Genomic DNA, 27372 nt, shown 5'->3' with positions numbered 1-27372 from the left:
CTGAGATCATACATTCCTATATGGAATCCTCTTCATTCCAAATGAGATCCTATTCTGGGATGAGTTTGGGGTGTCTTCCAAAGTGATAAAATGGGTGTTGTCTGTCAGCATCATGATGAAACACAACTTCTCCTTACCAAGGTGAATTTTTCCTTTTGACCTTCAGCCTCTGGACCAGTACTTCAACTTCACAACAGACCTTGGCCATGGTCTTTCATGAACTTCCTGTGAGGCTGGCTGCCCCTCACCACCCCCATGACATGACCCCAGAGAAGTGCTGAGTCAGCTTCCTTATTATAGAACAGGGACAAACTGGGTGACCAGTGAGGGAACAGAAGAGGTCCTTTGTCCCCTAGAATAAGAATGAATATATCAGGGGGCCGGACAGTAGCACAGTGGGTTAAACGCACATGGTGCAAAGTGCAAGGACCAGCGCAGGTAACCCAGTTCGAGCCCCTGGTTCCCCACCTGCAGGGGGGGTTGCTTCACAGCAGTGAAGCAGATCTGCAGATGTCTACTTTTCTCTCCCCTCTCTGTTGTCCCCTCCTCTCTCGATTTCTCTCTGTCCTATTCAACAACAACAGCAGCAATGGCAACAATAACAACAACAACAAGGGCAACAAAAAGGGGGAAAATGGCCTCCAGGAGCAGTGGATTTGTGGTGCAGACACCAAGCCCCAGTGATAACCCTGGAGGCAAATAAATAAATAAATAATAAAATAAAAATAAAAGAATGAATAGATCATGTCAGATCAGTGACTGGGGGTGCAAGACAGACTTCATGCCCTGGGGCCCTACCCATGGTGAAAGTGTCCAGCACAGCTGGGTGAAAAAGAGGTAAATTATAGAGAGAAAGTTCTGCTAGGGCATCCATGAGCATCCATTGCCTTTAAATTTGTGTAGTAATGCAAAGAGAGTAACTAGGCAGTGGTGCACCCAATAAAGGCACATAGGTCCCAGGTTCCAACCTATAGGGGAGAAATTTCATAAGTGGTGAGGCAGTGCTACAGGTAGGGGTGTGTGTGTGTGTGTGTGTGTGTATGTGTGTGTGTGTGTGTGTGTGTGTGTCTTCCCCCACCCCCACCCTTGGCTTTTCTCTGCCACTGCTGGTCACCCTCAACTCCAACCCCCAGTGAATCCTTTCTGGAGGTCCAGCCCAAGAGGGAGCTGAAATTGTTATAGACCCTGCTTTTCTGCCCAGAGGGGGACCAGAAAGAACACCCACTTGAAAAGTCAGGTTCTTCATTTCTGTAGGAACATCATACACAGGCAAGTGAATTCACACACAAGACATTGAACAGGTTCTTGTCTCCCTATCCAAGAGCCCAGCCCAGGAACCACATGTGGAATAGCAGGGAAATACCGCCATCTACTGGGCTTCTATGGAGCTGCAGTCTGAGAACCATCAAGGATTTTGATCTGGTTAAACCACAGCCCCATGGTGAAGGTGGTATGCTTAGTGAGATAGGGAAAAGAGAATGTTTTTGTCAGCAAACATGTAACAGCAGCTTCTTGAAATACCTTCAGAAACACTCAGAGAGATTTCTCTGTAAGGCACAGACCTTAAGGACAACTCTGTTATGCTGGAAATTCTCTGTGCTCCCCATAGACACAGGGTTCCTGGAAAGGCCATGTTGGGGTTATGTCTGACAGTGCAAATCCCAATAGGCAGAGACAGAAAGGAACCAGAGGGAAAGTATATACTATTTGTTCCACCCTTTGCTGCTCCTTGGCTGAGGAGGCTCTAGTCACATATCAGCTGGCTCCTGCAAAGCCAGAATCAAAAGAACTGGAATCTTTCTCCCTGACTTTACTCCCTCACTCTGGGATCTCCTCTTTCCCCCCTCCCCTTCTCTCCCTCTTGCTCCCCCTCTCCCCATCTTTTTATCTTCCTCTCTCTCCCTTTCCCTCTTTCCACCTCTCCCTCTCCCTCCTCCCCCTTCCTCTCCTCACCTCTCCTTTCCTCCCCTCTCTCTCAATGTGAGACCTTCTAGCTTCTCCCTTTCCATGTAGGACCTCTAAAAAGTTATGAGTTGTTTTAAGTCAAGTCTATCTCCTTCCATCACTAGAATACAATCATCTCAACAAATGTATTAGGTTATTTCTTAGGCAATTGGCATATTTTCCTTTATGCAATACAGGTGAGTTTTTACAAGGGAGAGTAGGGCAAGATCACATGTTGAGTTTCTAAACCATAGGAAAGTCTTTATGTCTTTTCTCTACTGCTTTTGTTACTCCCCTTTGTCTAATCATGGAAATCTCCTTTTTCTCCATTATCATTGTCCTTTGCTATCACCTTTTCTGTATGTCAGGGATTGATGTGCCTGTTAAATCAGAATGGGGCTGTAGGGATTTTTTTTTTGTTAACTAATTTTTTCTTTATTTATTCCCTTTTGTTGCCCTTGTTGTTTTATTGTTGTAGTTATTATTGTTGTTGTCGTCGTTGTTGGATAGGACAGAGAGAAATGGAGAGAGAGGAGGGGAAGACAGAGAGGAGGAGAGAAAGATAGACACCTGCAGACCTGCTTCACCGCCTGTGAAGCGACTCCCCTGCAGGTGGGGAGCCGGGGTTCGAACCGAGATCCTTATGCCGGTCCTTGTGCTTTGCGCCACCTGCGCTTAACCCGCTGCGCTACAGCCCGACTCCCTGTAGGGATTTTTAAAAAATATTTATTTATTCCCTTTTGTTGCCCTTGTAGTTTTATTGTTGTAGTTATTATTGTTATTATTGGATAGGACAGAGAGAAATGGAGAGAGGAGTGGAAGACAGAAAGGAGGAGAGAAAGACAGACACCTGCAGACCTGCTTCACCACCTGTGAAGCGACTCCCCTGCAGGTGGGGAGCCAGGACTCGAACCCGGATCCTTACACCGGTTCTTGCGTTTTGCACCACCTATGCTTAACCCACTGCACTACTGGCCAACTCCCAGGACTGTAGGGATTTTACACATGAAGGAATCAATCTTAATAATATATGATACAGAGCCAGCAAACAGCTTACTTGGTGTGCTCACTTTGTCATGTATGTGACCCAGGTTGAAGTCCAGCCCCCACTGCATCAGAGGAAGCTTTGGTAATATGGTATCTACTGGCACCCCTATCCCCATCCTACTCCCTGTCTCTCTTTCTCTGTCAGAAAACATCACCGGGAGTGGTGAAACCCTGACAATGACAAAAGAAAAAAAAAAATCAGGTAATATGTGATCTAAAGGCAGAAAAGATTCCTGACACACATCCATCACAAAATTATCTCCAGGGGGCTGAGTGGTAGCACAGCAGGTTAAGCACACATGGCGAAAAGCGCAAGGACCAGCTTAAGGATCCCGGTTCAAGCCCCTGGATCCCCACCTGCAGGGGGGGGTCACTTCACAAGCGGTGAAGCAGGTCTGCAGGTGTCTATCTTTCTCTCCTCCTCTCTGTCTTCCCATCTTCTCTCTCGATGTCTCTCTGCCTGTCCAAAAACAACAACAGATATAACAACAATAACAACCACAACAAGGGCAACAAAAATAGGAAAAATAGCCTCCAGAAGCAGTGGATTTGTAGTGCTGGCCCCGAGCCCCAGCGATAACCCTAGAGGCAATATATATATATGTATATCTCCAGTTATCAGTGCATACATATGGTTACATAGAACTCAGCTGTGGGGGCCAGGCAGTGGTGCACTTGGGTAAGCGCGTATATTACAGTGCATAAGGACCCAGGTTCAAGCCCCTGAGCCCCACCTACAGGGGGAAAAACTTCACGAGTGGTGAAGCAGGGCTGCAGGTGTCTCTCTATCTCTCTCCCTTTCTCTCTATATCTTCTCCTCTCAATTTCTCTCTGTCTCTATACAATAATAAATAAATAAAACATTAAAAAATAATAAAAAACATAACTCAGCTGTGGACTATAACCAGAAGACATATGCACCTTTACATAATCACAGTAGGATATATGAAATCATATGAAACTTCATATATACAACCACATAGTAAAGTGAACTAAATTATATTCCTCTTTATATAACCACCCAGTAGGGCAGACTAAATTAAATGCTTAAATAGAGTTATATCAGCAATGCCTAGGATGCAGAAGGTACTCAACATATATCTTCAGTTGAAATGGAGACCGAGTGTTTTTGGAAAATGATTGTAAGCCACACCATCAGTGGCATTTTATAAAGTAACATTCATTCCAGGGAGGAATTTCAATAACCTCTCTATCAGCTTTTACTCCTGTTCTAGGTTTTCTTGTTGTGTTTGTGATATACAGAGCAGCTGGTCATTCTTCCCATCCTCTTTGAAATTCCCCCACACACACACTGTTCCTGAAGGTTGTGGTGTGAAGTTCTTGCCACCCTCAACATAGTCTGTTCCTTCAACATGACCACAAGGTCATTCCTGGAGTACGAGACCATTTGTGTCTCTGATCCCTGTCCTGCCTGCCTGCCCATCCATAGATTTGGGTGGTCTTGCTGATGGGATGGTGAAAGAGGGGAGGAAGAAAGGCTCCCTCACCAGTCCCTGATAGTTGAGTGAGTTCACTGACATGAAGCAGAGAAACCAATTTCTCTTCTTCTACCTGCTAGTCTGGGCTCTAACTGTACCCAAAGAGATAACTTACATGACTGGTTTGTTTGTTTGTTTGTTTGTTTTAGAAATCATTGCCCAATGCTAGCCACCCTCCTAAAGTCAAGGTGAAGAGTTCTCCCCTGATTGAGAAGCTTCAGGTAAGTGCAAAATGGTTACCCATGCTGCCTCTTAGTCAATCTTTGCATATCTTTTGGGACTCAGGAGGAGTAGTTGCTATCACCTGGGGAGGTGACCACTGGTAAGGAGCAACAGACCAAATGGCCCCCAAAAGGTATGGACGTCTCCCTGGAGTCAAAGAGCTAAGTAGAGGCACTATCCTGCATGGGCCTACCTGATTAATGGCTAGTGGCGGTTGGTGGGCACATGGGTGCTCCACAGGTCAGCTGGGAACACTGTAGTATAAGAAATGATCCAGGAATAACCAAGACTTTCCCATCCCCACCCTACCCCATCCCACCCCAGTCAGGATTAAGATGCACAGTCTTGGGTTTGAAATCCAACTGTTAGGCCAGCCCTGGAATTACCAAATCCACTGTTTGGAGAGCATATGGCACCATTCAAAGTTCAGCAGGTGTTCTTAGAACTTTCACCTCTGTATATAATGAGCCAGTTCTCCAGGGAGCTTTCAGGAAGCAGATGATACTGCGAGATGACACTGTTTGCTGTTTTACTGAGGAGACAGGTTTTTCTGACATAGCCCAGCAGACTTGTTCACTGTGAGCTGCTGCCCACCTATGGTGCTTGTTTTGCCTCCTTCCCTGGCCTCTGCTAGGAACTTTGGTGGGCAGACAGACCTGACTTGAGTGCCAGCAGTTTCCTCAGCCACATTTCTAGCTATACAAAGAGAACAAAAAGAGCGTGGAGAGACAGCTATGAATGGCTGGCTTCTGGAACATACCTGTGTCAGCCAGGCGGGATGAACAGAGATGCTCCCAGGAACAAGGAAGACTATGACCAGGAGTCATAGGTTGGACAGTTTCAGGCAAGACCTCATGTTTCCATCCTAACTAGTTTCAAAGCCAGGGGACCCATAAGTTCATGTAAGGCCTCCATCCCCACTGGGAGTGTCTCATCTTTTTCTCAACAGGCTAATCTAACCTTTGACCCAGCAGCCCTGCTGCCTGGGGCATCACCCAAGAGTCCTGGGATCAAATCTGTGGTGTCCCCCTTTCAAAGTCCACCCTCCACCCCCAGCAGCCCTGGTGTGTGGCCACGCACCAGTGAGGCAGAAGAGGTACCTGTCAGCTTCGACCAACCACCCGAAGGCAGCCACCTGCCCTGCTACAACAAGGTAATGTCTGGGTTCATAGCATGGCCTCTATCTATGGGAGGGTGTCCACCTGAGTTACCTCAACTTTGATATCCTGGTGAAAGGAGGATATATCTGACTTTAATCAAAACTATGGCCATGGACCAGCAAAATAGCGCACATGGATAGTGTGCTGCTTTGCCGTGTGCATGACTCATTCAAGCCTAGCCCCCAATGCATTAGAGGAAGCTTTGTTACTGTGATTAGTCTCTCTCTCTCTCTCTCCCTCTCTTTCCCTCTCTCTCTCTCTCTCCCTCCCTCTCCCTCTCCCTCTCCCTTCCCTGCTCTCTGTCTTTCATTATCTGAAAATTGAAGGAAAAAAAATCATCTCATAGCAGTGAAGCTCCTGTGATGACAAAACAAGGCAAAATTGTGATCTTAGCTAGGTTTTAGTGATAGTCCTCTCCTTTGCAAACAATTCCTGAACTGAGAATCCTCCATGCTGCCTACCTCATGGCTGTGCTCACCCAATAACCAGCACACATCCACAGGCAGACTTAGGATCACTCTTTTGTGTTCCTCCAGAGAGTTATTCAGGCCTCATGATCTGAATAGAAATCCAGCCATCCTTAGTTGGCTCAAGGACTATGCCACAAAAATACTTATTACTGATAGAGAAAGGAGAGAAAGAGGGAGTCGGGCTGTAGTGCAGTGGGTTAAGCGCAGGTGGCGCAAAGCACAAGGACCGGCATAAGGATCCCGGTTCGAACCCCGGCTCCCCACCTGCAGGGGAGTCGCTTCACAGGCGGTGAAGCAGGTCTGCAGGTGTCTATCTTTCTCTCCTCCTCTCTGTCTTCCCCTCCTCTCTCCATTTCTCTCTCTGTCCTATCCAACAATGACAACAACAATAATAACTACAACAATAAAACAACAAGGGCAACAAAAGGGAATAAATAAATAAAATAAAATATTAAAAAAAAAAAAGAAAGAAAGGAGAGAAAGAGAACCAAAGCATCACTCTGGCACATGCAATGTCAGGGATATAAAACTCAGAACTTCAAGTTTGCAAGTCTAATGCTTTAACCACTACACCATCTCCTGAGTCACCCTTCTGGCCTTTATTACCCTATAGGTGCGAACCAGGGGATCAATCAAACGGCGTCCCCCATCCCGGCGATTTCGAAGGTCACAGTCAGACTGTGGAGATTTGGGTGATTTCCGGGCACCAGAGCCATCTCAGGAGAATGGAGCCAAGGAGGAGGATGGGGATGAGTTGTGTCCAATCAAGGACAAATTCTCAGGATCCCCTTCTCCCAGCGAGGGTCTGTGTGAACAAGAAACCAGGAGACAGGGGTCCTCTGAGAAGCCTCCTCTTGTTAGGTCACCCAGCAGGACAGAGAAACTGGATGAGAAGGTCACAGCCATGGAGGGAGCCCAGCATCCTGAGCCAGCTGAGAGCAAGTCCAGAGAGGAAGCTATAGAAGCATCCCAAACTTCCAGCTCTAGGGAAGAGAATGGTTGTGTGAGTCCCGTGGGGGGAACCCTGACTGCAGAACAGGCAGAAGAACCTACAGACAGAAAGGATGAGAATGCACAGAATGGAAATGAGCCCCCAGCACAGAGGAGCCAAGCGAGAGCAACTGTGTTGGAAGAGACTCTTCAGACTCCCCCTGGAGAAATGGAAAGTGGCCAGGCCCCTGATCAGGCAGCAGGCACGGAGAAGCCAGAGGAAGAGGCTAAGGTGGAGATCAGCAGTGAGGTACCCAAGTCAGAGGTAGGTGGCCCCACTTGACTGAGGAGCACCAGGGCCATAGTCACAATCCTTGTCCCTTATTGCCCCATGACAAATGAACCCAGGGTGCAGCCACAAAGGCACCTCATGCAGCTCTGAATGGAGCCACGATGTCACCAAGAGACAAAGGAAAAAAAATAGGACAGCTGCTTCCTGACCTCTCTCTGGCACAGAGGTCTGTGGACAGAAACCTTGGGTTTTTGTCAAGAGAGAAGTGATAAAGCCTGGTGTAGCTCCTGGCTACAGATAGGGCCTTCTGTACAGTCAGGAGTAAAAAGCTTCTCTCCTGTGGTCTGGGAGGTGGTGCAGTGAATAAGGCATTGGACTCTTAAGCATGAGGTCCTGAGTTTGATCCCCAGCAGCACATGTACCAGAGTGATGTCTGGTTCTTTCTCTCTCTCCTCCTATCTTTCTCATTAATAAATAAATAAAACCTTAAAAAAAAAAAAAAAGCTTTTCTCCTTTCACTGAAGGCATCTATTTTCCAGCTTCTCATTATTCATTCTTTTTCTCCCTTTTCCATTTTATGCTGCAAAGATTCTTGAGCAGTACTTCAGGAAGATAAGACTTAGTAGGATGGGTGGGAGGCAAGCTGGGCTCTGGAAACCAGACACCCAGGAACTGGCACTCACTATACCTGGTGTCTAAGGTACCTGGCTTCTTGGGCTGAGGGTCCAAGCTCTGATCCCAGATGTAAAGTCTGAATCTGCCACAGCTATATGACCAAGGAGCAGACCCTTAACTTCTCTGTGTATCAGCTACCTGCAGAGTTAACAAATACACTGAACTCCTCTGCTTTTCTACCAAATGAATAAGTTGTTGCATATCAGAATTTCTCTATAGCCTCTAATTCCTTCTCTCCACCTCTATTTGCAGGATGACACACTTGTACTGGACACTAAAATGTGAAGAGTTCATTTTTCATGGTGAAGAAGCTACTATAAGTGTCTCTCTGGAAGCAACATAGCAATAATAATAGCAGCAAATGTGGCCTTTGCAGGGACAAAACAGTTGGGAGGTCTGAAGTTTACCTAGAGACAAAGGTGCACTACTTCCCAGGCCCCACACTGATGCAAATGGAGATTAGATCACAGGATGACAGACTTCCATCAGCCTAAGTTTGTGTCACTGGATGGATCTAATTTAAAACAACGTATTTAAAATGATTTACTGTAAGGACAACTCTCCAGGGTTCCCTCATCAGCCTGCGGCCCAGGGAACTGTCCACAAACACCATCTCTGCAGCTAACCCTGGAACTGGATGTGGATTCATCTTGTCCCATTCTGTTTGTCTAAAGTGGTTTTCTTCTTACTATACTCAGGTTTCTCCAGTCTCAGATATAAGGAAAAACTAATTTCAGGTTGCCAGACATAGAAGGAAATCCTTACTGCTGAAAATAGGAATTCTCTACATTACAAAAACATGGATTGGATGAAGACCCTTCTGACACCCTTTCAGCCCCAGTCCAAATTTCAACTAATTTGTAAAATGCCAGACTAGAAGAGATGGCTATTGAAAATGAAAAGATATGTACCTGACTAACAACAGAGAGGCCTTTGCATACCAGGATTTTGGGGAGTTGGGGGGGTGGTGAACCATTTCTCTCATCTCCTGCACACTTGAAGAGGCTGATTATCTGGAGGTTTCCAACTCTGCCTCTGTATGCAAAGCAGTATTATCCAAATGATGCCATCCTCTGATTCATCCTGTATGGGTGAGATATATACATCCACAGGGTGACCCTAGAGCTTGGAGGTGCTGTAAGATCCCCTTCCTACTCCCCTACCACACACACACACACATACACTCTCTCTCTCTCTCTCTCTCTCTCTCTCTCTCTCTAGCAACTGTTGTCCTGGCACCTGTGTCCTCCAATGAGGCTTGACTTTCCCTCCTGGATGTGTTAGGCCACACCTTATCCTGATTTCAGAAAGTCTTCCCAGACAAAAAGGCCTAATCTCACAGCTGGTACCTCAAAAAATTTCATTCTATTTACAGTTTTCCTCACTGCAGGATCGTATTAAGACTGTTTTTTTTTAAAGTATTTTTAAATATAACGCATCTTTTTAAACGTGTAACCTAGTTGAGACTGATATATATAATAAGCTTTGATTTTAGCAGAACTTGGCAGCTGTGTGTGTGTCGGTTATTTTGAGGTCCGTATAATTTACATCTATCTATTTCAACCACCTATCAACATATCTCTCTGAACAATGATTTTAATTGTGTCATAGGGGTGTTTTATTCTCAAACTCATGTTCACATACACATTGGGTCAAGAGTTTTATGAAGACATGCATGATTGTGTGGGGTAGATGGGGAAATCTACCACTTTCCCTTATCTAAAATAGAAAAGTTATGATATGCACATGTGAAAATAAAGTCTTGCTCTTCTCCCAGAGTACACCCAACAACAGATGAGAAAGGAACAGGAAGAAATGGGAAGAATATATCCTGAGGGTGCAAGCTTGATGGTGTCAGTAGGCCTTACTGTTTTTCTGGTTCCCTCATAGTTACATACTCTGACCCATTGTGAAAAAACAGAGCCCCACCACCACCACCACCACCTTCCTGGGTGGGCACTAGAGATGGGTGCCCTGGGCAGGGAATTCACATAGTGCAGGAAACTTCTCTGCTGAGGCTGCAGCCAAACAGTTTCTGATATCCTCCCTGAAACTGACAATTTGCAAGGTTGACACTGGGATTTCAAGACTGGAGAATTCAAGAAACCCATGATGTCTTAGGGAGCACAAAGTCATCACCAAGCCAGGAAAACTGTTCTCTCCAGCTTCCTTACAAGGCTTGAAAGAAAACCATCTTCTTCCCAGCAATAATGCTAAAAAGAAATCAGAGTTCTTTTCCCCCCACCTTCCTGGTCAGGCTGGAATGTCCAATCTATCTCCTTTTTCTCCAGAGAGGGAACAAGAGGATAAGATGGTGTTCTGAAAGGATGTGCCACTGTTTATGGGACTGCAGTCCTGTTCTGCTGTCTGTGCAACTAGCTAACTGATGACCCTGTATGACACACAGTGTACATGGTGTTGGCCTGTAGCCAGTTGGCCAGCAGTCAATCTGTTAAGTGTCTTATAAAGGAATAAATGAGTAGATATACAACCAGCTTACCTCTTGAGGGGAATTTCTAGGAGTGTGAAAGTTGAATACAACTGAGTGGAAGAGGACCATGAGCAGTTAGGGGCCCAACTCGGTCTATGAATCATTCTCCTCTATATTGACCTAAAGGGGGAAAAAAGGGCTCACAGAGTGCAATCACTCAAGTAGTGTGTCACAAGCAAGCGTCTCTTACTGCCTTCTTATGTGAAAAACAGAGAGTTCCCCCCACCCCCGCCCCCCTCACCCGCCACTTCCAGGGCTGGGGTCAGCCATGGATGCCCTTGGCAAGAAATTGACACAGTGCAGGAACCTCCTCTTGTTAACTGTACATTCTCAAGCAGGCTCTTTTGGACCAGTTCCAGTGCCAAAATTATTGATAGCAGGACCTTCTATGAAACAGTGGCACCTCAAGAATCCCTGTCACCCCTAACCCCTCCAATCAGGAAGAGGAAGGGGGAATGAAGAACAGAAAATCTGGTGCCCTAGGGAGTTTTCAGTCCAAAGAGGGTAAAAATCAGCAGCTGGACACTCAGCAGTTCAATTGGATACAAATCAAGTGATCCGGAATTAAAGATGACTTGAAGGCGCCCCTGAAATCTTGTAATTTTGTTAAATCATTAGTTTAAAATTAAAAAAAAAAAAAGGAAAGTGGGAGAGAGGGCTGAGGAAACAGCATAATGGTTATGCAAAAGACTTTCATGTTTAAGGTCTCAGGTTCAATTCCCGGCGCCACCATAAGCAAGAGCTGAGCAGTGTTCTGGTATCCCTCTTTGTACCTCTCATTAAAATAACGTGAAGAAAACATATTAAAAATAAAGCTGACTTAAGGGGGCCTCACAAACAAGGAACTTCTGCAGTGGGACCCCCAAACTTCCAGAGGTGGGGGCTGGGCCGGAGATGACGCGGGAGGGAAGGTGTGGAATGTGAGGGGGTAGGCGTGGGACACCCCGGCCCGCACCCCGGACTGGCGGGCTACTCGCGGCCACAGCGGCGCCCCCGCGGCTCCCCGCACAGGGGTTAGCGGGCCCCACGCAGGTGCTGCAGCGACTGAGCGCCCAGCGCAAGTCGAGGCCGCCCGGTTCCGGTCCCCGGCGTTTCCGCAGATCCTCGCGGATCCTGCCCGGCGCTTCTCGAGTCCCCGCCCCATCCCGCCCCGCGCAGGTCACGGGGCGGGGCGCCGCAGAAGGGAGGCTGCGGCAGAGCTTCTGCCGGAGTGGCTCGTTGGTCTAGGGGTATGATTCTCGCTTCGGGTGCGAGAGGTCCCGGGTTCAAATCCCGGACGAGCCCAGGATTTTTTCGTCAGCACGGAATACATTTTTCCGCTTTGGAAACGCCGCGGTTCAGACCGTTGTTCCCTTAGCAGACGAATGAGCCCGGCTGTCCGCGTGCCGCGCGCCTGCCGCCTTCTTCCCGCGCTCGGCAGGTCGGGCGGGCCGGGGTCCTCTGCGGGACGGGCGGGGCCGCACCCTGGCCCCGAGGTTAGTGTCCAGTCACTGCTGGCGTCTCTTCAGCCCGGGTGCCCCGCGGTCAGTACCGCTCCCCGCCCCTCCCCCCCCCCCACCCAGCGTCCTGTGCTCACTAGCACGGCTGTCTGACTTGCGATGTGCGCAGCGCCATCTCTATCCCGAGCCCTTGGTCACAGCCCGCGGCTGCAGTCTACTCGGTGCTCAGCGTCTGCGGTCATTGCTACCCCGTGCGGCCCTGCCCCCACCCCCACCCCCGCATTCAGCTGCCTCCACTCCGGTGCTAGGTACTCTGCCCAAGGTTCATGAAGAAAAAGAGGGCTCGTCCGGGATTTGAACCCGGGACCTCTCGCACCCTAAGCGAGAATCATACCCCTAGACCAACGAGCCAACACGAAAACTGCTGCTCTGCGGAACTGCTCAGCCCTCGGCCTCTCTACCGCGGAGACCCCCAGCTCTTGGAGCGGTCTTGTTGGCCTTCCCCTGCGCTCCGCGAGATGGAGGCAGAAAACCTGGGTCGTTGTAGTGTGACCTTCACTTACCTTGGAAACCCGGGACTGTTCTCGGTGCCCCCCACCCACCCGCTCCCGCTCCCCTCTTTCCCACAGCAAACCGGTGACCTCCGGACTGTACCTTCTCCCGGAGCTCGCTGCGCCCTTCCCGACTGTGATTCTGTCTCTTCATTTAATCTGACTTTTCTCCAACTGGAAAAGCTCTTTTCCTTCTGGATAAACTCCAAACTCAACTTCTCCAGAAAAAGATGCCTTAACCCATTATATAAAATCGGGTATGTGTGGTATACGACTGGATGGCCGTCTTGTCTCCTCTGACCGCGATTTATTGGAAAGTAAGATTCCAATACCAACACCACCTGCAATGATTGGAAACCAGTATAATAATTGCTGCCTGACTGTCCCTAATATCACTATTGAATAGTGTTTCAGCTTCCTATATTTTAAATGCTTAAATACTTAGTATTGAGGCCTACATTATTAGCTCAATGAAAGATCACTAGATGACTGTGATTTGTTCCAAATTCTTAGTAATAAAAAATATGACACGTGGGTAATCAGTAGTTGTAAATTCTCACTCTAGCAACTAACTAGATAGGAAACAAGTAGACAATGACTATCCTATGACTATCTTAACTAGAGCTGTTAATTTAGTTGGTTCTTTTATTCCACATGCATTCACTATTTATTTATTTTTTATCAGAGCACTAATCAGCGTTGGTTTATGAGACTGAAGCTGGGATTTCAAGCCAGGGATTTCAGACTCTCAGGTATGAGAATCTCTTTGCATAACCATTATGGTATCTACCCCCACTACTCATTCATTCCTTCAATTATGACTTTATATATGCATTTGGTTGTTAATTCATTCAACAAACATTCAAAAATTCTAAGGAATATCAGATGCTGCATTGTCAACTTTCTTCTTTTGGTTAGACATAGTAAATTACACTTACTCACCACCCTTATTTTATTTGAAACTGTTCAAACTTGAGTCTCAGTTCTTGGTGCTCAAGGTAAGGATAAGAATACCCTTTAAATGATAATTAGTTCTAGATGCCAGAAGAGTTGTTCACAAAAACCTAACTGGGAAAAAATGTGCCGTGAACACTTTAGGCTTATGATTTCCTAAGATGGAGAAAACTACAAAGTATAACCCAGGGAGCAAATTTAGTAAGCACTTCTGAGAGCCTCTGTATCTAGTCTCTGTACTCTGTTTTTCTTTTGAATTTTTATCATTTAGGGTTTCTTTTTATTACTCCTACTTCTGCCCAGCGGTTGAAGAAAAGCCTTCTAGTTTGCACATTTCCCTCCCCCCTCCCTCCCAGCACATGATTTGCTCCCCCACCAACCCAGCAGGAAGATTGACAATGGCAAACTTAGGATACTAGTTTTAACTCACAGTGAGAAATCTCTGTCCTGGTGAGAGGAATGCTCGGTGACCAGGGCACACCCTTTCCTCTTAGGTTTCTGGAAAGCAGAGTGATATGTGGTTGCTTTTCCCTGGCCTCAGTGAGAGATGAAGCCAGGTAACATGTGGTGCCCTCACCTCCACCCCCACCAGTTAATACCTCCCTTCAGATTCTTTAACTCCTTTCCCCAGTTTGGTGACTTCATACCAGATACACCAGCAGACTCTAGAAATTTAATTTTCAGATTAAAAAGAAAAAGGACTGCTAAAATGTAACCTTTCTAGACCTATAGGCTTCAGCAGAGAGGAATGTATCATATCCCAGGCTGCTGGGAGCCTTCAAACAATGCAAGTCTTTGAGAACCACTATCTCTATTGACCTTAGGTTTTTCCTTTGTTAGAAAATAACTATTAAATAAAGGACTTGCTTATCTCACTGTAGACTGCTTCAGAAGAGTAAGGTCTAGAGTTCCCTGTCTCCAGAGAAGCAAGGAAGGGATCTATGTTTCCAGCACCCCCAAATATCTGAGCTCTTTCCCAGTTTACAACATTACACACACTTCTTAGAAATCCTGCTAGGAGAAATCAGGCAAGGCAGTGCTTTTTCTGCCTTTTTTATTTTCTCTCTCTAGTGGGAAAACAATTATTATGGGTATAATACACTACAGGCTAGAAGACTAAGACAGCAAAGCTAAAAGGAAGGGCACTGATTTTTACTTTAGATATAATCCTTAAATAAGAGGTCTCTTTTGGGTTCTTATACACACTGCCTTATTCTTTTCCCAATCATGCAAAACATGTCTTCCGTGAGTCGGGTACGGTAGTGCAGCGGGTTAAGCGCACATGGCACAAAGCACAAGGACCGGTGTATGGATCCCAGTTCGAGCCCCCTGCTCCCCAACTGCAGGGGGATCACTTCACAAGTGGTGAAGCAGGTGTGCAGGTGTCTCTTTCTCTCCCCCTGTCTTCACCTCCTCTCTTCATTTCTCTCTGTCCTATCCAACAATGACGACATCAGTAACTAATAATAATAAAGAACAATAAGGACAACAAAAGGGAATAAATATTAAAAATATTACACATGTATGTAATATATATACATATATATACATACATATACATATATATACATATATATATACCAAAAACATGTCTTCCTACTCACTTCACATATGTGCCCAGATGGCTCCTTCTGCCTGTTTTCCTTGTGCTACTTGCTGTCCATGTCTGTCCCTTTGAAGGCTGATCCCATGGAAGCCTTGCAGACTGCCCTATTTATTGGTTAGATAGTTCTGGGGCACAGGTGATCGATCCTTGGGCTTCAGAAGATGTCCCTATTCCTACTGACAGACGGAAGGATTTTTTGTCTGCAAAAGCAAGCAGCACATTGGTTTGTGTTCCAGGTAATATGGGAAAAGAAAACAGTAGTTCTCAGTTCCTGAAGTCCAGGGGAGATTTGGAAGTGTATATGCCTGTGTATGAAGGGTTTGACAAGATGGAAACTTGAGCTTGAATTGGTGGGTTTAGTACATAGACGTCACCCACAGCAACAGGCAACCCTGGGGACAAGGGGTGCTCTGTCAGGGCAGTGACCCAGAAATCTCCAGGTTGTATCCAAGAAATGTATATGATGTATATGTATTTTTTTTGTAAGACAAAACGCCTCTTTCTTTAGCGAATAGGCTCCCCGGAGCAGGCAGGGAAGGACAATGAGTACTTAGTGACACTGGACCTGAGGAAGAGCAGGTCGGAGTGGACAGACAGATGGATAGACAGGCAAGCAAATGGACAGGAAAGAGGACAGACCACGGCCACGCGGCCTGGACCCAGTACAGGCCTTCTCCTCTGACACGCGCCGGGTGGGACCGGAAGGCGGGGCCGCGCTGCGGGAGACTGACAGTCAAGCCACCCAATTGCGTCCTTTTTGGGATGCATAAGGACCAATAAGCGGAGCGCAGGGGCGGGCCCGACGGGCTGGGCCAGAGCGGGAGGAGCGAGGACAGAGAGGACCGAGTGGATTGAGGGCACTCTGTCCCGGGGACGGCGGCCGAGGACTGAGCGAGACCCACCTCAGGGATCTGCAGCTGGGCCCACCTTAGACCCACCTCAGACCCGCCTCTGCGGACAGGCGCGGAAGACCGAGCGGGGAAACAGCTGCGGGACCCGCCTCTGGGGCACACCGCGGCCACCTCAGGTCCCGCGCAGCGATGGCCCCTCAGGACGCGCGCTGCCTGTGGCAGCTCCTCGCGGCACTCGGGCTAGGTGAGCGAAGGGCGGGGAGAGGGGCGCCTGCCGCGGGGGTGGGGGCATCGCGGCGCTTCCCGGGGGGCTGTCGCGCTTCCATCTTGCTTCTTGGGTGGACTTAATCGCGTCCCTACTTCGCTGCTCAGGGAGGCTGCCGGGTCCCCACATTGCTTCTTCCTCGGGGACTGTCAGAAACCCCAGTTTGCCCCCACGGGGTGGGGGGCATTGGGACCCCCAGCGCACTGCACAGCGCAGGCCTCTTGCCTTCTGCGCCGGAGCTCCGGGCGCGCTGGCCCCAGGATTCGGACCTTGCTGGGAACCGGGGTCCTGCTGTTCCCCTTGGGGGTGTGTGTGTGGGGGGCTGCGTTTCCGTGTGAAGGCCCTCGGCGCTGTGCTGGTGTTTGAAGGAATGTTTTGTGTCACCTTGGAAGTCTGCACCGAGGCAGCTCTTCCCTGTGAGACCAGACCTGGCTTCCTCACTCACTGAGGCCAGGGAAAAGCAACCACATATCACTCTGCTTTCCAGAAACCTAAGAGGAAAGGGTGTGCCCTGGTCACCGAGCATTCCTCTCACCAGGACAGAGATTTCTCACTGTGAGTTAAAACTAGTATCCTAAGTTTGCCATTGTCAATCTTCCTGCTGGGTTGGTGGGGGAGCAAATCATGTGCTGGGAGGGAGGGGGGAGGGAAGTGTGCAAACTAGAAGGCTTTTCTTCAACCGCTGGGCAGAAGTAGGAGTAATAAAAAGAAACCCTAAATGATAAAAATTCAAAAGAAAAACAGAGTACAGAGACTAAATACAGAGACTCTCAGAAGTGCTTACTTTAATCTGGCATTTGTTCCTGTCCTCACCTCAAGAAGGCTAGTGGCTTCTGGAATGGGGTGGTGGTCTGGGGATACCACCCACATAACCCGGCCTTGGAGAATTTAGTCACCTCCAGCATCATCCCAGACCCCAGACCACAGTTCGACCTAACATAGGATATTAACAAAGCTTTTTTATTTTTAAATAAACACACTTTTGCTTGCCAAATGTCACAAGTCAAACCGAGGGTTATCTTCAATTTCTGTTTACAGGATCGTTTCATGGACATCTAAAGCCCCCACTTTAGATAGGGCTTTTTGTTGTTCTTCCAAGCAGAGTACTTGCAGCCCTCTCATAATGTGGTTAAGTAATGATTATAAAGAGGGCAAGCCTCTTAGGAAACCACTTGACTTTCCTTTTTTTTTTTTGTTTTTGTTTTGTAAAATGTCTATTGCATCATAGTATCTGGATCTATTAATCACATAGCTCAGTGATTTTTGTCATGGAAAAGTCCTTAGTGTAATCTTTGGAACCAGAGGAAATATTAAAACAGTGATTCCAGTGGCTTATAAAGTGTATCTGTAAAAGTTCCCTTACCACTGAAGACTGACAGAGAAAAATGGACTTTGTGTGTATAAGACAATATCCATCCTGTATGAATGTCTTTTCTGAGGGAAAAAAAATTAAATGTGTGCAGTTTTTGCTGAGGGTGGGATAAATTTATATTTATGTGGATGCATAGAAGAGGCCCCAAATGAAGACTCTTCAGATATCTATGTGCTCCAGAGTGAATTGTCATTTACAAGAAATCAGATTTTGCTATTGAGGGCAAAATAGGATGACTGTAAACTTAGGGTGTCAAATGTGACAGAACTGAAAAGCTAAGTATTAATGACTACCACCAGGAAAAGATCACAATAAGAATCATATACACTTAGGAATTTTCTATTGTTTTAGCAGTGAGGTATGAACCACTAACGTGAAAATTAGCAGCCGATGTTTTGGGTTCATTTTAGAAGATTACTGTGTTTTATTGTTGCTGGGGTCACATTTTTCTGGACTGGACACAGAGGATAGGTGCTCATCATCTCTCACAGGAAACTTTAAGTTCAGTGCTGTTGCTTAGCACCTTTTACTGTTAAGCACCTTTTAAACTATTCTATAAAGCACCTTTTATACTATTCCCACTCAGATTATTTACAGATCACTGGAGGAAATAGTGTGATAAGAGTACTGTAAGAAGTTACTGATAAAGGAATGGGAGGGATTATCTTCTACTGAAGTTCAGGCCCCTTGGGAAAAGGACGTTTTGGGGAAGAGACTATAGCAGAGTCAAGGAAAAACTTGTTGGAAGCTCAGTATGGTGGGAGGTTGCAATGATAAGAGATATGGTAACAGTTGAGACAGGAGCCCTGGCCAGAGGCATTAAATCACAAGGATCTTATTTGTGAGGCTAGTTTGCCCTGAGGGCTTTGGAAAGCCACTGAGGGATTCCTGTTACTGAGCTATGGAGGAGGAGTCAGAGTGGGGTATAATTATTAAAATATTTATTTATTATTTATTAATGAGAGAGATAGGAGGGGGAGAGAAAAGAACTAGATAGCACTTTGTTACATGTCTTGCCAGGGATTGAATTTGGGACCTCATTTTTGAGAGTTCAGCACTTTATCCACTGCTCCACCTCTCAGGTCACAGAGTAGGATATAATTGAAGACTAGAAACCAAAAGGCTACTGGAATAATCCAGGGAAGGAGAAGGACCTGTCATAGAGAGTGGACAGTGATGGGAGGACTTGTCCACCAACCAGTCTCAGCCTGAGACCATCTGGGTTTCCATAGGCACAGCTGTTTTTTTTTTTAATTTTATTTATTTACTTACTTATTTTCTCTTTTGTTGCCCTTGTTGTTTTTTATTGTTGTAGTTATTGTTGTTGTTGTTAGATAAGACAGAGAGAAATGGAGAGGGGGAAGACAGAGAGGGGGAGAGAAAGATAGACACCTGGGGATCTGCTTCACTGCAGGTGGGGAGCCGGAGGTTCGAACCAGGGGAAGCTCGAACCAGGATCCTTACTCCAGTCCTTGAACTTAGCGCCAAGTGCACTTAACCCGCTGCACTACCGCCGGACACCCGCACAGCTGTCTTTAACTTGAAAGTGGGGCAGCCACACCCGGGGACCCCCACCTATTAAAGGATCTATGAGGCCAGGGTGCCCATGCTTAAGCTCTCGACCCCCAACTTTTTGGCATCTCCCCTTTCCATTCACTCCCAATGATCACCCTTCTAGGGAAGCCTCAGAACAAGACTGCAGTGTCTTCTCTGTCCCTGGTCCCCTGTGCCCAGGGCTGCACAACATCCAACATCACCAGAACAGATTTGGTATAGACTTGAAAGAAGAGCCATTTAATATGGGTTGGGCTTGGAAAATTTAAAAAAAAAATACTTATTTTACTTATTTATTCCCTTTTGTTACCCTTGTAGTTATTATTGTTGTCATCGTTGTTGGATAGGACAGAGAGAAATAGAGAGAGGAGGGGAAGACAGAGGGGTAGAGAAAGACACCTGCAGACCTGCTTCACCACCTGTGAAGCTACACCCCTGCAGGTGGGGAGCCAGGGCCTCGAACTGGGATCCTTACGCCGGTCCTTGCGCTTTGTGCCTCGTAAGCTTAACCCGCTGCACTACCACCCGGCTCCCGGGCTTGGGAAATTTGGCATATTTTTACAGATGAGGAACCTAGACATATTGGAAGAAAATGATGAAATAATCTTTGGATGTCTTGAGTTTGACATTGATAAAAGACAATGAACGAGAAAGCTCTAATCAGTGACTCAAATTTTGTAGATTTTATGTAGATAGCATTTAAAACTACATATTGTTTGCATGAGGTCACCAAGAAGAATGAATCAAAATAGGAGACCACGGAAAGAGCCTTGGGATATATGGAGCCTGAGAAAGAGACTTCTCATTACCAGGAAAAACCCAAAACCAGAAGAGGAAGTGTAAAGTAAAGGGAAGCAGTTAGGAATGTGTCAAGTGCGAAGGGTAGATGGCATAATGGTTATGCAAACAGACTCTCATGCCTGAGGCTCCAAAGTCCCAGGTTCAATCCCCTGCACCACCATAAACCAGAGCTAAACAGTGCTCTGGATTAACAAAAAAAAAAAAAAAAAAAAAAGGAATGTGTCAAGTGATACAGTAAAGATTCACTGGACTTGGCATTGAGTATCTTGGTGAAGAATAAACTTAGAAATTTGTACTGTGGCCGGGAGGTGGTGCAATGGATGAGACACTGGACTCTCAAGCATTTATTTATAAAATGGAATATTGACAAGACTATAGGATAGTCTGTAGATAGGAAATATTGACAAGACTATAGGATAGGAGGGGTACAGTTCCATACAGTTCCCACCTCCAGAACTCCGTATCCAATCACCTCCCTTGATAGCTTCTCTATTCTTTATCTCTCTGGGAGTATGGACCCAGGATCATTATGGGTACAGGCCCCAGATCAAATTAAGGGGGTTTACCTTTAATAATACTCATATACCTTTCCCATATTTGGGAGTTATTCTCTTCCCTGATCCAGCTTTCTAGTCCTTTTTCCAACTATGACACTATCTCCCCAGACAATAACCTGGGTCCACCTGCATATTAGATGTTAGGTGAAGGTCTGGCTCCTGTAATTGCTTCCCCACTGAACATGGATGGTTGCAGGTCAATCCATACTCCCAGCCTGTCTCTCTCTTTCCCTAGTGTGGTGGGGTTCTGGGGAGGTGGAGCTCCAGGACACTTGGTGGGGTTGTCTGCTCAGGGAGTCAGGTTGGCATCATAGTAGCATCTGGAACCTGTTGGCTAAAAAAGAGTTATGATATAAAGCAGAACAAATTGTTGACTAATCATGAACCTAAAGGCAAGAACATTGCAGATGAAGATTTGGGGGTCTCCATTTTGGAGAAAGCTAGTAGGTCTATTTTAGGTATATTCTAGAGGGCCCATGACTTTACTAGTTTTTGCCTTCACCTAACATCTAATATGCAGGTGGACCCAGGTTATTGTCTGGGGAGATAGTGTCATAGTTGGAAAAAGGACTAGAAAGCTGGATCAGGGAAGAGAATAACTCCCAAATATGGGAAAGGTATATGAGTATTATTAAAGGTAAACCCCCTTAATTTGATCTGGGGCCTGTATTCAGCACAGAAGCCTATGTAACCTCTGCATCCCTGTAGTTCTGAGCTTGCATTCTGTGGTCATGGCTAGGAACATTCCAGGCTGCACTAATTTCAGAATCTGTCTTCCTCGGGTAGTAGGCAAAGTATGTTGTCCAACCTCCTTTCAGAGGATGGAAACAGACCCTACCATTATTGAACCACATTGAGGGCAAGATCCTATAGGGGCCCACAAAGGAATTCATTATGTTGTTCTTGATGGAGATGACCAGTGACAGTGGTGAGAGGGGTCTGTTAGAGGTCTAGGCCCATCATGTCTGTGTGGGAATCACCTGACTAGAGACCCAGGTGATGGGGGTGGCCTGGTAGTGACCAGAGCACTGTTCAGTTCTGGTTTATGGTGGTGTAGGGGATTGAATTTGGGAATTTTGGAGCGTCAGGCATGAGAGACTCTTTGCATAACCATTATGCTATCTACCCCATGACTATAACATTTTTTATTTATTTGTGATTTTTTTTTTCCCTTGGTCTTATTGAGGTTGATTAGTTGATTTGAGAAAAAGAGGGAGAACATTACATTGATACATATGATGCCAGGGATTGAACTCAGAATGTCAGAACCTCATGTTTACAAGTCCAATGCTTTATATACTGTGCCATCTCCCAGGGCTATTATTGGGATTTTGCTTGTTTATTTACCAGAGCACTGATCAACTCTGGTTTATGGTGGTGAGGGGGGATTGAACCTGGGGCTTTGGAGCCTCAGGCAAGAGAGTGTCTGCATAACCATTATGCTATTCACCCTGGCCCAGATTATTGGGTATTTATCCAAGAACAGAACAATGATTTCATAGATATATTCTTCAGTCTCTCTCTCCTTCTAAACTCAGAGTTTTTGGAAATTTATTATTTGTGATGCCTCTCTATTCAGTTTTATTTTATTTAATAAGAAAGAAGTTGAGGGAGAGAGAGAGAGAGAGAGATCTGCAGACTTGCTTTATTGCTCTTCCTGAAGGTAGGGAGCAGAGAGGGAGTTCAAATCTTTGTCTATCCACATGGTTACATATGTTCAACCAAATGTGCTGCCTGTAGGCCCCTAGTTTTTTTTTTTGTGTTTTTTTTTTTAACATTTGTGACACATTGTACTCAAGTTCTTATGTAAACAGTTGGAGTTAGTAATGAAAACAGTTATGTTTTTGTTGAACCTGTTATTTGTTGTTATAGATAAAATTGTGCCATAGAGGGAGTCGGGCTGTAGCGCAGCGGGTTAAGCGCAGGTGGCGCAAAGCACAAGGAACGGCATAAGGATCCCGGTTCGAGCCCCGGCTCCCCACCTGCAGGGGAGTCGCTTCACAGGCGGTGAAGCAGGTCTGCAGGTGTCTGTCTTTCTCTCCCCCTCTCTGTCTTCCCCTCCTCTCTCCATTTCTCTCTGTCCTATCCAACAACGACAACAACATAATAGCTACAACAATAAAAAAAAAAAAAAGGACAACAAAGGGAATAAATAAATAAATAAATAAAATTGTGCCATAGACTGGAATTCATACTCATGCTTATGTTTTCTGATGTAACCAGCTGAACCAACTGATAAATTTGCAACATTTTCTGTGCTGGGATTCTGATGCTTTATTCTGGGGCCTAGGGACCTTATGTACAAATTAAGATAATTTGTATAAAATAGTCTGATCAAAATTGATGAATGTGTCATTTTCTTTGTGAACATTAAGGAACACAGTGTGGGGCAGTGTAAATGCAACATAATCATAATCATACGCTTCTTCCAGATAACACTTGAAAAGATAAGAAATTTGAAAGTGCTGTTCTGTAGTCTTGGCTTTAGGGAGCACTTACTGCTCATGGCAGATGATGTCTTACTGTCTTTAGCTTATAACTTATATTCTTCCCTCTGAAGGGTATTGCTAGGAAACATAGGTAAAAGACTTGGGTTCTTAAGAAAAAAATGTGTTGGGGCTGGGGAGACAGCTTAATGGTTATATAAAAGACATTCTTGCTTGAGGTTCTGAGGTCCCAGGTTCAGTCTCCAGCATCACCATAGGCCAGAACTGAGCAGTGCTCTGGTCTCTCTGTATTTTTCTCTCTCTATCTACTTTTCATTAAAATATTTTTTAAGAAGGAAAATGTGTTATTTCAAATATTCAAAACTGACTAATGACTAAGAAGGACTGAGAGAAAGTAAATGAGTGAATGTTTAAAGAGAATTTTTTTTTAATGTCTTTATTGGGGAATTAATGTTTTACATTCAACAGTAAATAAAAGTTTGTATATGCATAACATTCCCCAGTTTCCCATATAACAATACAACCCCTACTATAACAATACAACTCCTCTGTCATCCTTCTTGGACCTGTATTTACTTTGGTGCAATACACCAATTCCAGTTCAGGTTCTACTTGTGTTTTCTTTTCTTTTCTTTTTTTTTTTTATTTAAGAAAGGATTAATTAACAAAACCATAGGGTAGGAGGGGTACAACTCCACACAATTCCCACCACCCAATCTCCATATCCCACCCCCTCCCCTGATAGCTTTCCCATTCTCCATCCCTCTGGGAGCATGGACCCAGGGTCATTGTGGGTTGCAGAAGGTAGAAGGTCTGGCTTCTGTAATTGCTTCCCCACTGAACATGGGCGTTGACTGGTCGGTCCATACTCCCAGTCTGCCTCTCTCTTTCCCTAGTAGGGTGTGTCTCTGGGGAAGCTGAGCTCCAGGACACATTGGTGGGGTCTTCAATCCAGGGAAGCCTGGCCAGCATCCTGATGGCATCTGGAACCTGGTAACTGAAAAGAGAGTTAACATACAAAGCCAAACAAATTGTTGAGCAATCATGGACCCAAAGCTCGGAATAGTGGAGAGGAAGTGTTAGGGAGGTACTCACTGCAAACTCTAGTGTACTTCTGCTTTCAGGTATATATTTTGCAGTAGTTTATAGATACGTGTGAAGATATGCTCTCTCTCACAGAAACTGGTGTATATCTAGGTTTTGGGACTTTGTTAGAAAGTGAACCACCTGAGATGAAATTAGAGAATGCTATGAAAGGAAAGGTCTCACCCGAGTAATGAAGCTGAAGGGTTGTCATTCCACATGTGAAGTGGACACAGTCTGAAGTGAAGCATGTTGAGGTGGCAATCGTTGCGTTGGTTAGGTTGTGATCGGCGGATGCAATATTATTTGATATGGATTGGGAGAGGCATACGGGAAAGTGGGCCCTATCCAAGGGTTCCAGGACTGGGGAAAATAGGGGCTCTATAGTGGAGATGTGAGGTTCCTGCTGTCTTAGGGTTCAAAAAGACAATCAGTAGTTAATGTTATCATCACATTATTTGGTAGTTGGGTTAATTTTGAAAAGTCCTTTTGTTATGGTTTGCTGTATAGGACCCAGTATCTTGTATATAGCTGTGCTATTGGATGCTTCTTCTACTTGTGTTTTCTTTTCTGATCTTGTTTTTCAACTTCTGCTGGAAAGTGAGATCATCCCATATTCATCCTTCTGTTTCTGACTTATTTCACTTAACATGAATTTATCAAGGTCCATCCAACATCAGCTAAAAATGGTGAAGTCACCATTTTTTACAGCTGAGTAGTATTCCATTGTGTATATATACCACAACTTGCTCAGCCTCTCATCTGTTGTTGGACACCTGGGTTGCTTCCAGGTTTTGGTTATTACAAATTGTGCTGCCAAGAATATATGTGTACACAGATCTTTTTGGATGGATGAGTTGGGTTCCTTAGGATATATCCCCAGGAGAGGAATTGCAGGATCATAGGGTAAGTCCATTTCTAGCCTTCTGAGAGTTCTCCAGACTGTTCTCCACAGAGGTTGGACCAATTGACATTCCCACCAGCAGTGCAGGAGGGTTCCTTTGACCCCACAACCTCTCCAGCATTTGTTGCTGTTACCTTTTCTGATGTATGACATTCTCACAGGAGTGAAGTGGTATCTCATTGTTGTCTTTATTTGCATTTCTCTGACAATCAAAGACTTGGAGCATTTTTTCATGTGTTTCTCAGCCTTTTGGATCTCTTTTGTAGTGAATATTCTGTCCAAGTCCTCCCCCCAGTTTTGGATGGGGTTATTTGTTTTCTTGTTGTTGAGTTTGGCAAGTTCTTTATATATGTTGGTTATTAAACTCTTGTCTGATGTATGGCATGTAAAGATCTTCTCCCATTCTGTGAGGGGTCTCTCTGTTTGGGTAGTGGTTTCTTTTCCTGTGCAGAAACTTTTTAATTTGATGTAGTCCCATAGGTTTATACTTGCCTTAGTATTCGAGAAATTTTTAATCCATTCTCTCTCTAGTTTTTCTTAACCCTTAAAAACTTGGTTGTGGGGGAGTTGGGCGGTAATGCAGTGGGTTAAGCACAGGTGGTGCAAAGCGCAAGAACTGGCGTAAGGAACCCGGTTTGAGCCCCTGACTCCCCACCTGCAGGGGAGTCGCTTCACAAGCGGTGAAGCAGGTCTGTAGGTGTCTATCTTTCACTTCCCCTCTGTCTTGCCCTCCTCTCTCCATTTCTCTCTGTCCTATCCAACAATGACAACATCAGGAACAACAACAATAACAAAACAAGGGCAACAAAAGGAAATAAATATTAACAAACATTTAAAAAAAAATTGGTTGTGGGGCCAGGCAGTGGTGCACCTGGTTAAACACACACACTACAGTGTGCAGAGACCAGTGTTCAAACCCCTGGTCCCCACCTTCAGGAGGTAAGGCTTCATGAGTGGTGAAGAAGAGCAGCAGGTCTCCTCTCTCTCTCTACCCCTCTCTCTCTCTCCTTTTTTGTCTCAGAGCCGACACTACAGACCTGACTCCTGGCAGCTATTTTTTCTTCAAAAGGACAGAAATTGAGAGAGGAGGGGGAAATAGGGAGAGAGAAAGATAGACACCTGCAGACCTACTTCAACACTTGTGAAGCATCCCACCTTACAGTTGGGGAGCTGGGGGCTTGAACCCAGATCCTTGTGTGGGTCCTTGTGCTTTGTCCTTGTACTTAACTGGGTGCTTCACTGGCCAGTTCCCTCTCTCTTCTTCTCTATCTACCCCTCTCTCTCAATTTCTCTCTGTCTCAATAGTAAATAAATAAAATAAAATAAAATTTTAAAAGTTTGGTTGTAACACCCGATTTATGCTTATTTATTTAAAAATGCCCTTATTTATTGTTTAAAGTTCCAGGTCTCTGATAAACAATTCTATGCATTATCTCATCTATTTCTTACAACTCTGCACAGTAGATATAATTTTATTAACTTTACAAGAATCAAATATGTTGCAGAACTTGTCCAAAGCCACCTAGTTGGGGGAATCAAACTCCAAAGCACCTACTTTGCTTTGCTACAGAATTTCTCCTTCAAAGTCTCTAAGGAACATTTCTAAGATGTTAGCTGTGTTTAAAGAGTCCTTCCAGCTGTTCTAGAGCAACCATTGATGTCTATCTCTTTAGGGAGACGTTTGAACCACTTGCATGGATCCTCACTGATAATGAAACAAGTGCACCTAGTGCTTGGGTTATGCTTTAGGGCCAATGCACTTGGGGCTAGAGGGGGAGGGGTTCTTTTTTCTTTTGTGCCTCTACCTAGGGTATAAGTGGGTCTGACACCAGACTGGTTCAGAGTGAGTCCTGTCCTTCAGTAGACATGGCATGTGGACCAACCTCTGACCTCTTCCCTAGGGTTATCTTTCCTGGAGACTTTTCAGATCCATATGCAGTTAAGGTCCCTTCCAGCTGGAATCTCGACTCCTGACAGGCATTCCCTCCAGCAGGCCCAGCCTGATTTAGGACACAGAAACTCCTTGCCATGCATGCTTTCCTGGCTTCTCTACCCCTTTGTCAAAAGTACCTTCATCCAGTGCCTGCATCCCTATCACCTGCCATAGCAAGAGTTCTGTTATGGCCTCTGTGATTCTGGGGGCTTTAACCACTTGCAGCTGTTAGAAATTGCATTCTGTGTTGTCTTGTTTGTCAGTGACTACCAGAACCCACCCAGTGAGGTTTACTGGAATTTACCCGCTACAGAAATTAGAGAAT

General features: G+C 45.6%; 2 protein-coding genes, 1 long non-coding RNA gene and 2 other non-coding genes across 7 annotated transcripts in view; 4 read left to right on the top strand and 1 right to left on the bottom strand.

Moving 5' to 3' along the window:
• The window catches only part of RCSD1 (RCSD domain containing 1), a 36885-nt gene extending 27141 nt beyond the window's left edge, over positions 1–9744 (top strand). For all 3 annotated transcript variants that reach the window (XM_016190658.2, XM_007528773.3, XM_060197954.1), the window contains 4 exons: positions 4640–4711; positions 5662–5865; positions 6956–7597; positions 8492–9744. In XM_016190658.2, coding sequence (XP_016046144.2) covers positions 4640–4711; positions 5662–5865; positions 6956–7597; positions 8492–8524 — 951 coding nt within the window. In that variant the 3' untranslated portion in view covers positions 8525–9744. The remainder of the gene's footprint in view (positions 1–4639; positions 4712–5661; positions 5866–6955; positions 7598–8491) is intronic.
• A 2196-nt stretch (positions 9745–11940) lies between these two features.
• On the top strand, positions 11941–13468 carry LOC132540405 (uncharacterized). Its single transcript, XR_009551593.1, has 3 exons — positions 11941–12205; positions 12799–13037; positions 13406–13468. It is a non-coding gene; the product is annotated as an uncharacterized LOC132540405 (long non-coding RNA).
• Positions 11943–12014, top strand: TRNAP-CGG (transfer RNA proline (anticodon CGG)). The gene has a single exon. It is a non-coding gene; the product is annotated as a tRNA-Pro (tRNA).
• Positions 12509–12580, bottom strand: TRNAP-AGG (transfer RNA proline (anticodon AGG)). The gene has a single exon. It is a non-coding gene; the product is annotated as a tRNA-Pro (tRNA).
• Positions 13469–16174: 2706 nt separating the features above from the next.
• Positions 16175–27372, top strand: part of MPZL1 (myelin protein zero like 1) — a 70799-nt gene continuing 59601 nt past the window's right edge. Inside the window, exon 1 of the mRNA XM_007528772.3 lies at positions 16175–16375. Coding sequence (XP_007528834.2) covers positions 16321–16375 — 55 coding nt within the window. The 5' untranslated portion in view covers positions 16175–16320. The remainder of the gene's footprint in view (positions 16376–27372) is intronic.

This window comes from Erinaceus europaeus, chromosome 9 (genome assembly GCF_950295315.1).
Source record: "Erinaceus europaeus chromosome 9, mEriEur2.1, whole genome shotgun sequence".
NCBI classification, from domain to species: domain Eukaryota; kingdom Metazoa; phylum Chordata; class Mammalia; order Eulipotyphla; family Erinaceidae; genus Erinaceus; species Erinaceus europaeus.
The sequence above is the reverse complement of the archived record's forward strand: the minus strand, read 5'-3'. Positions and strand labels throughout refer to the sequence as shown.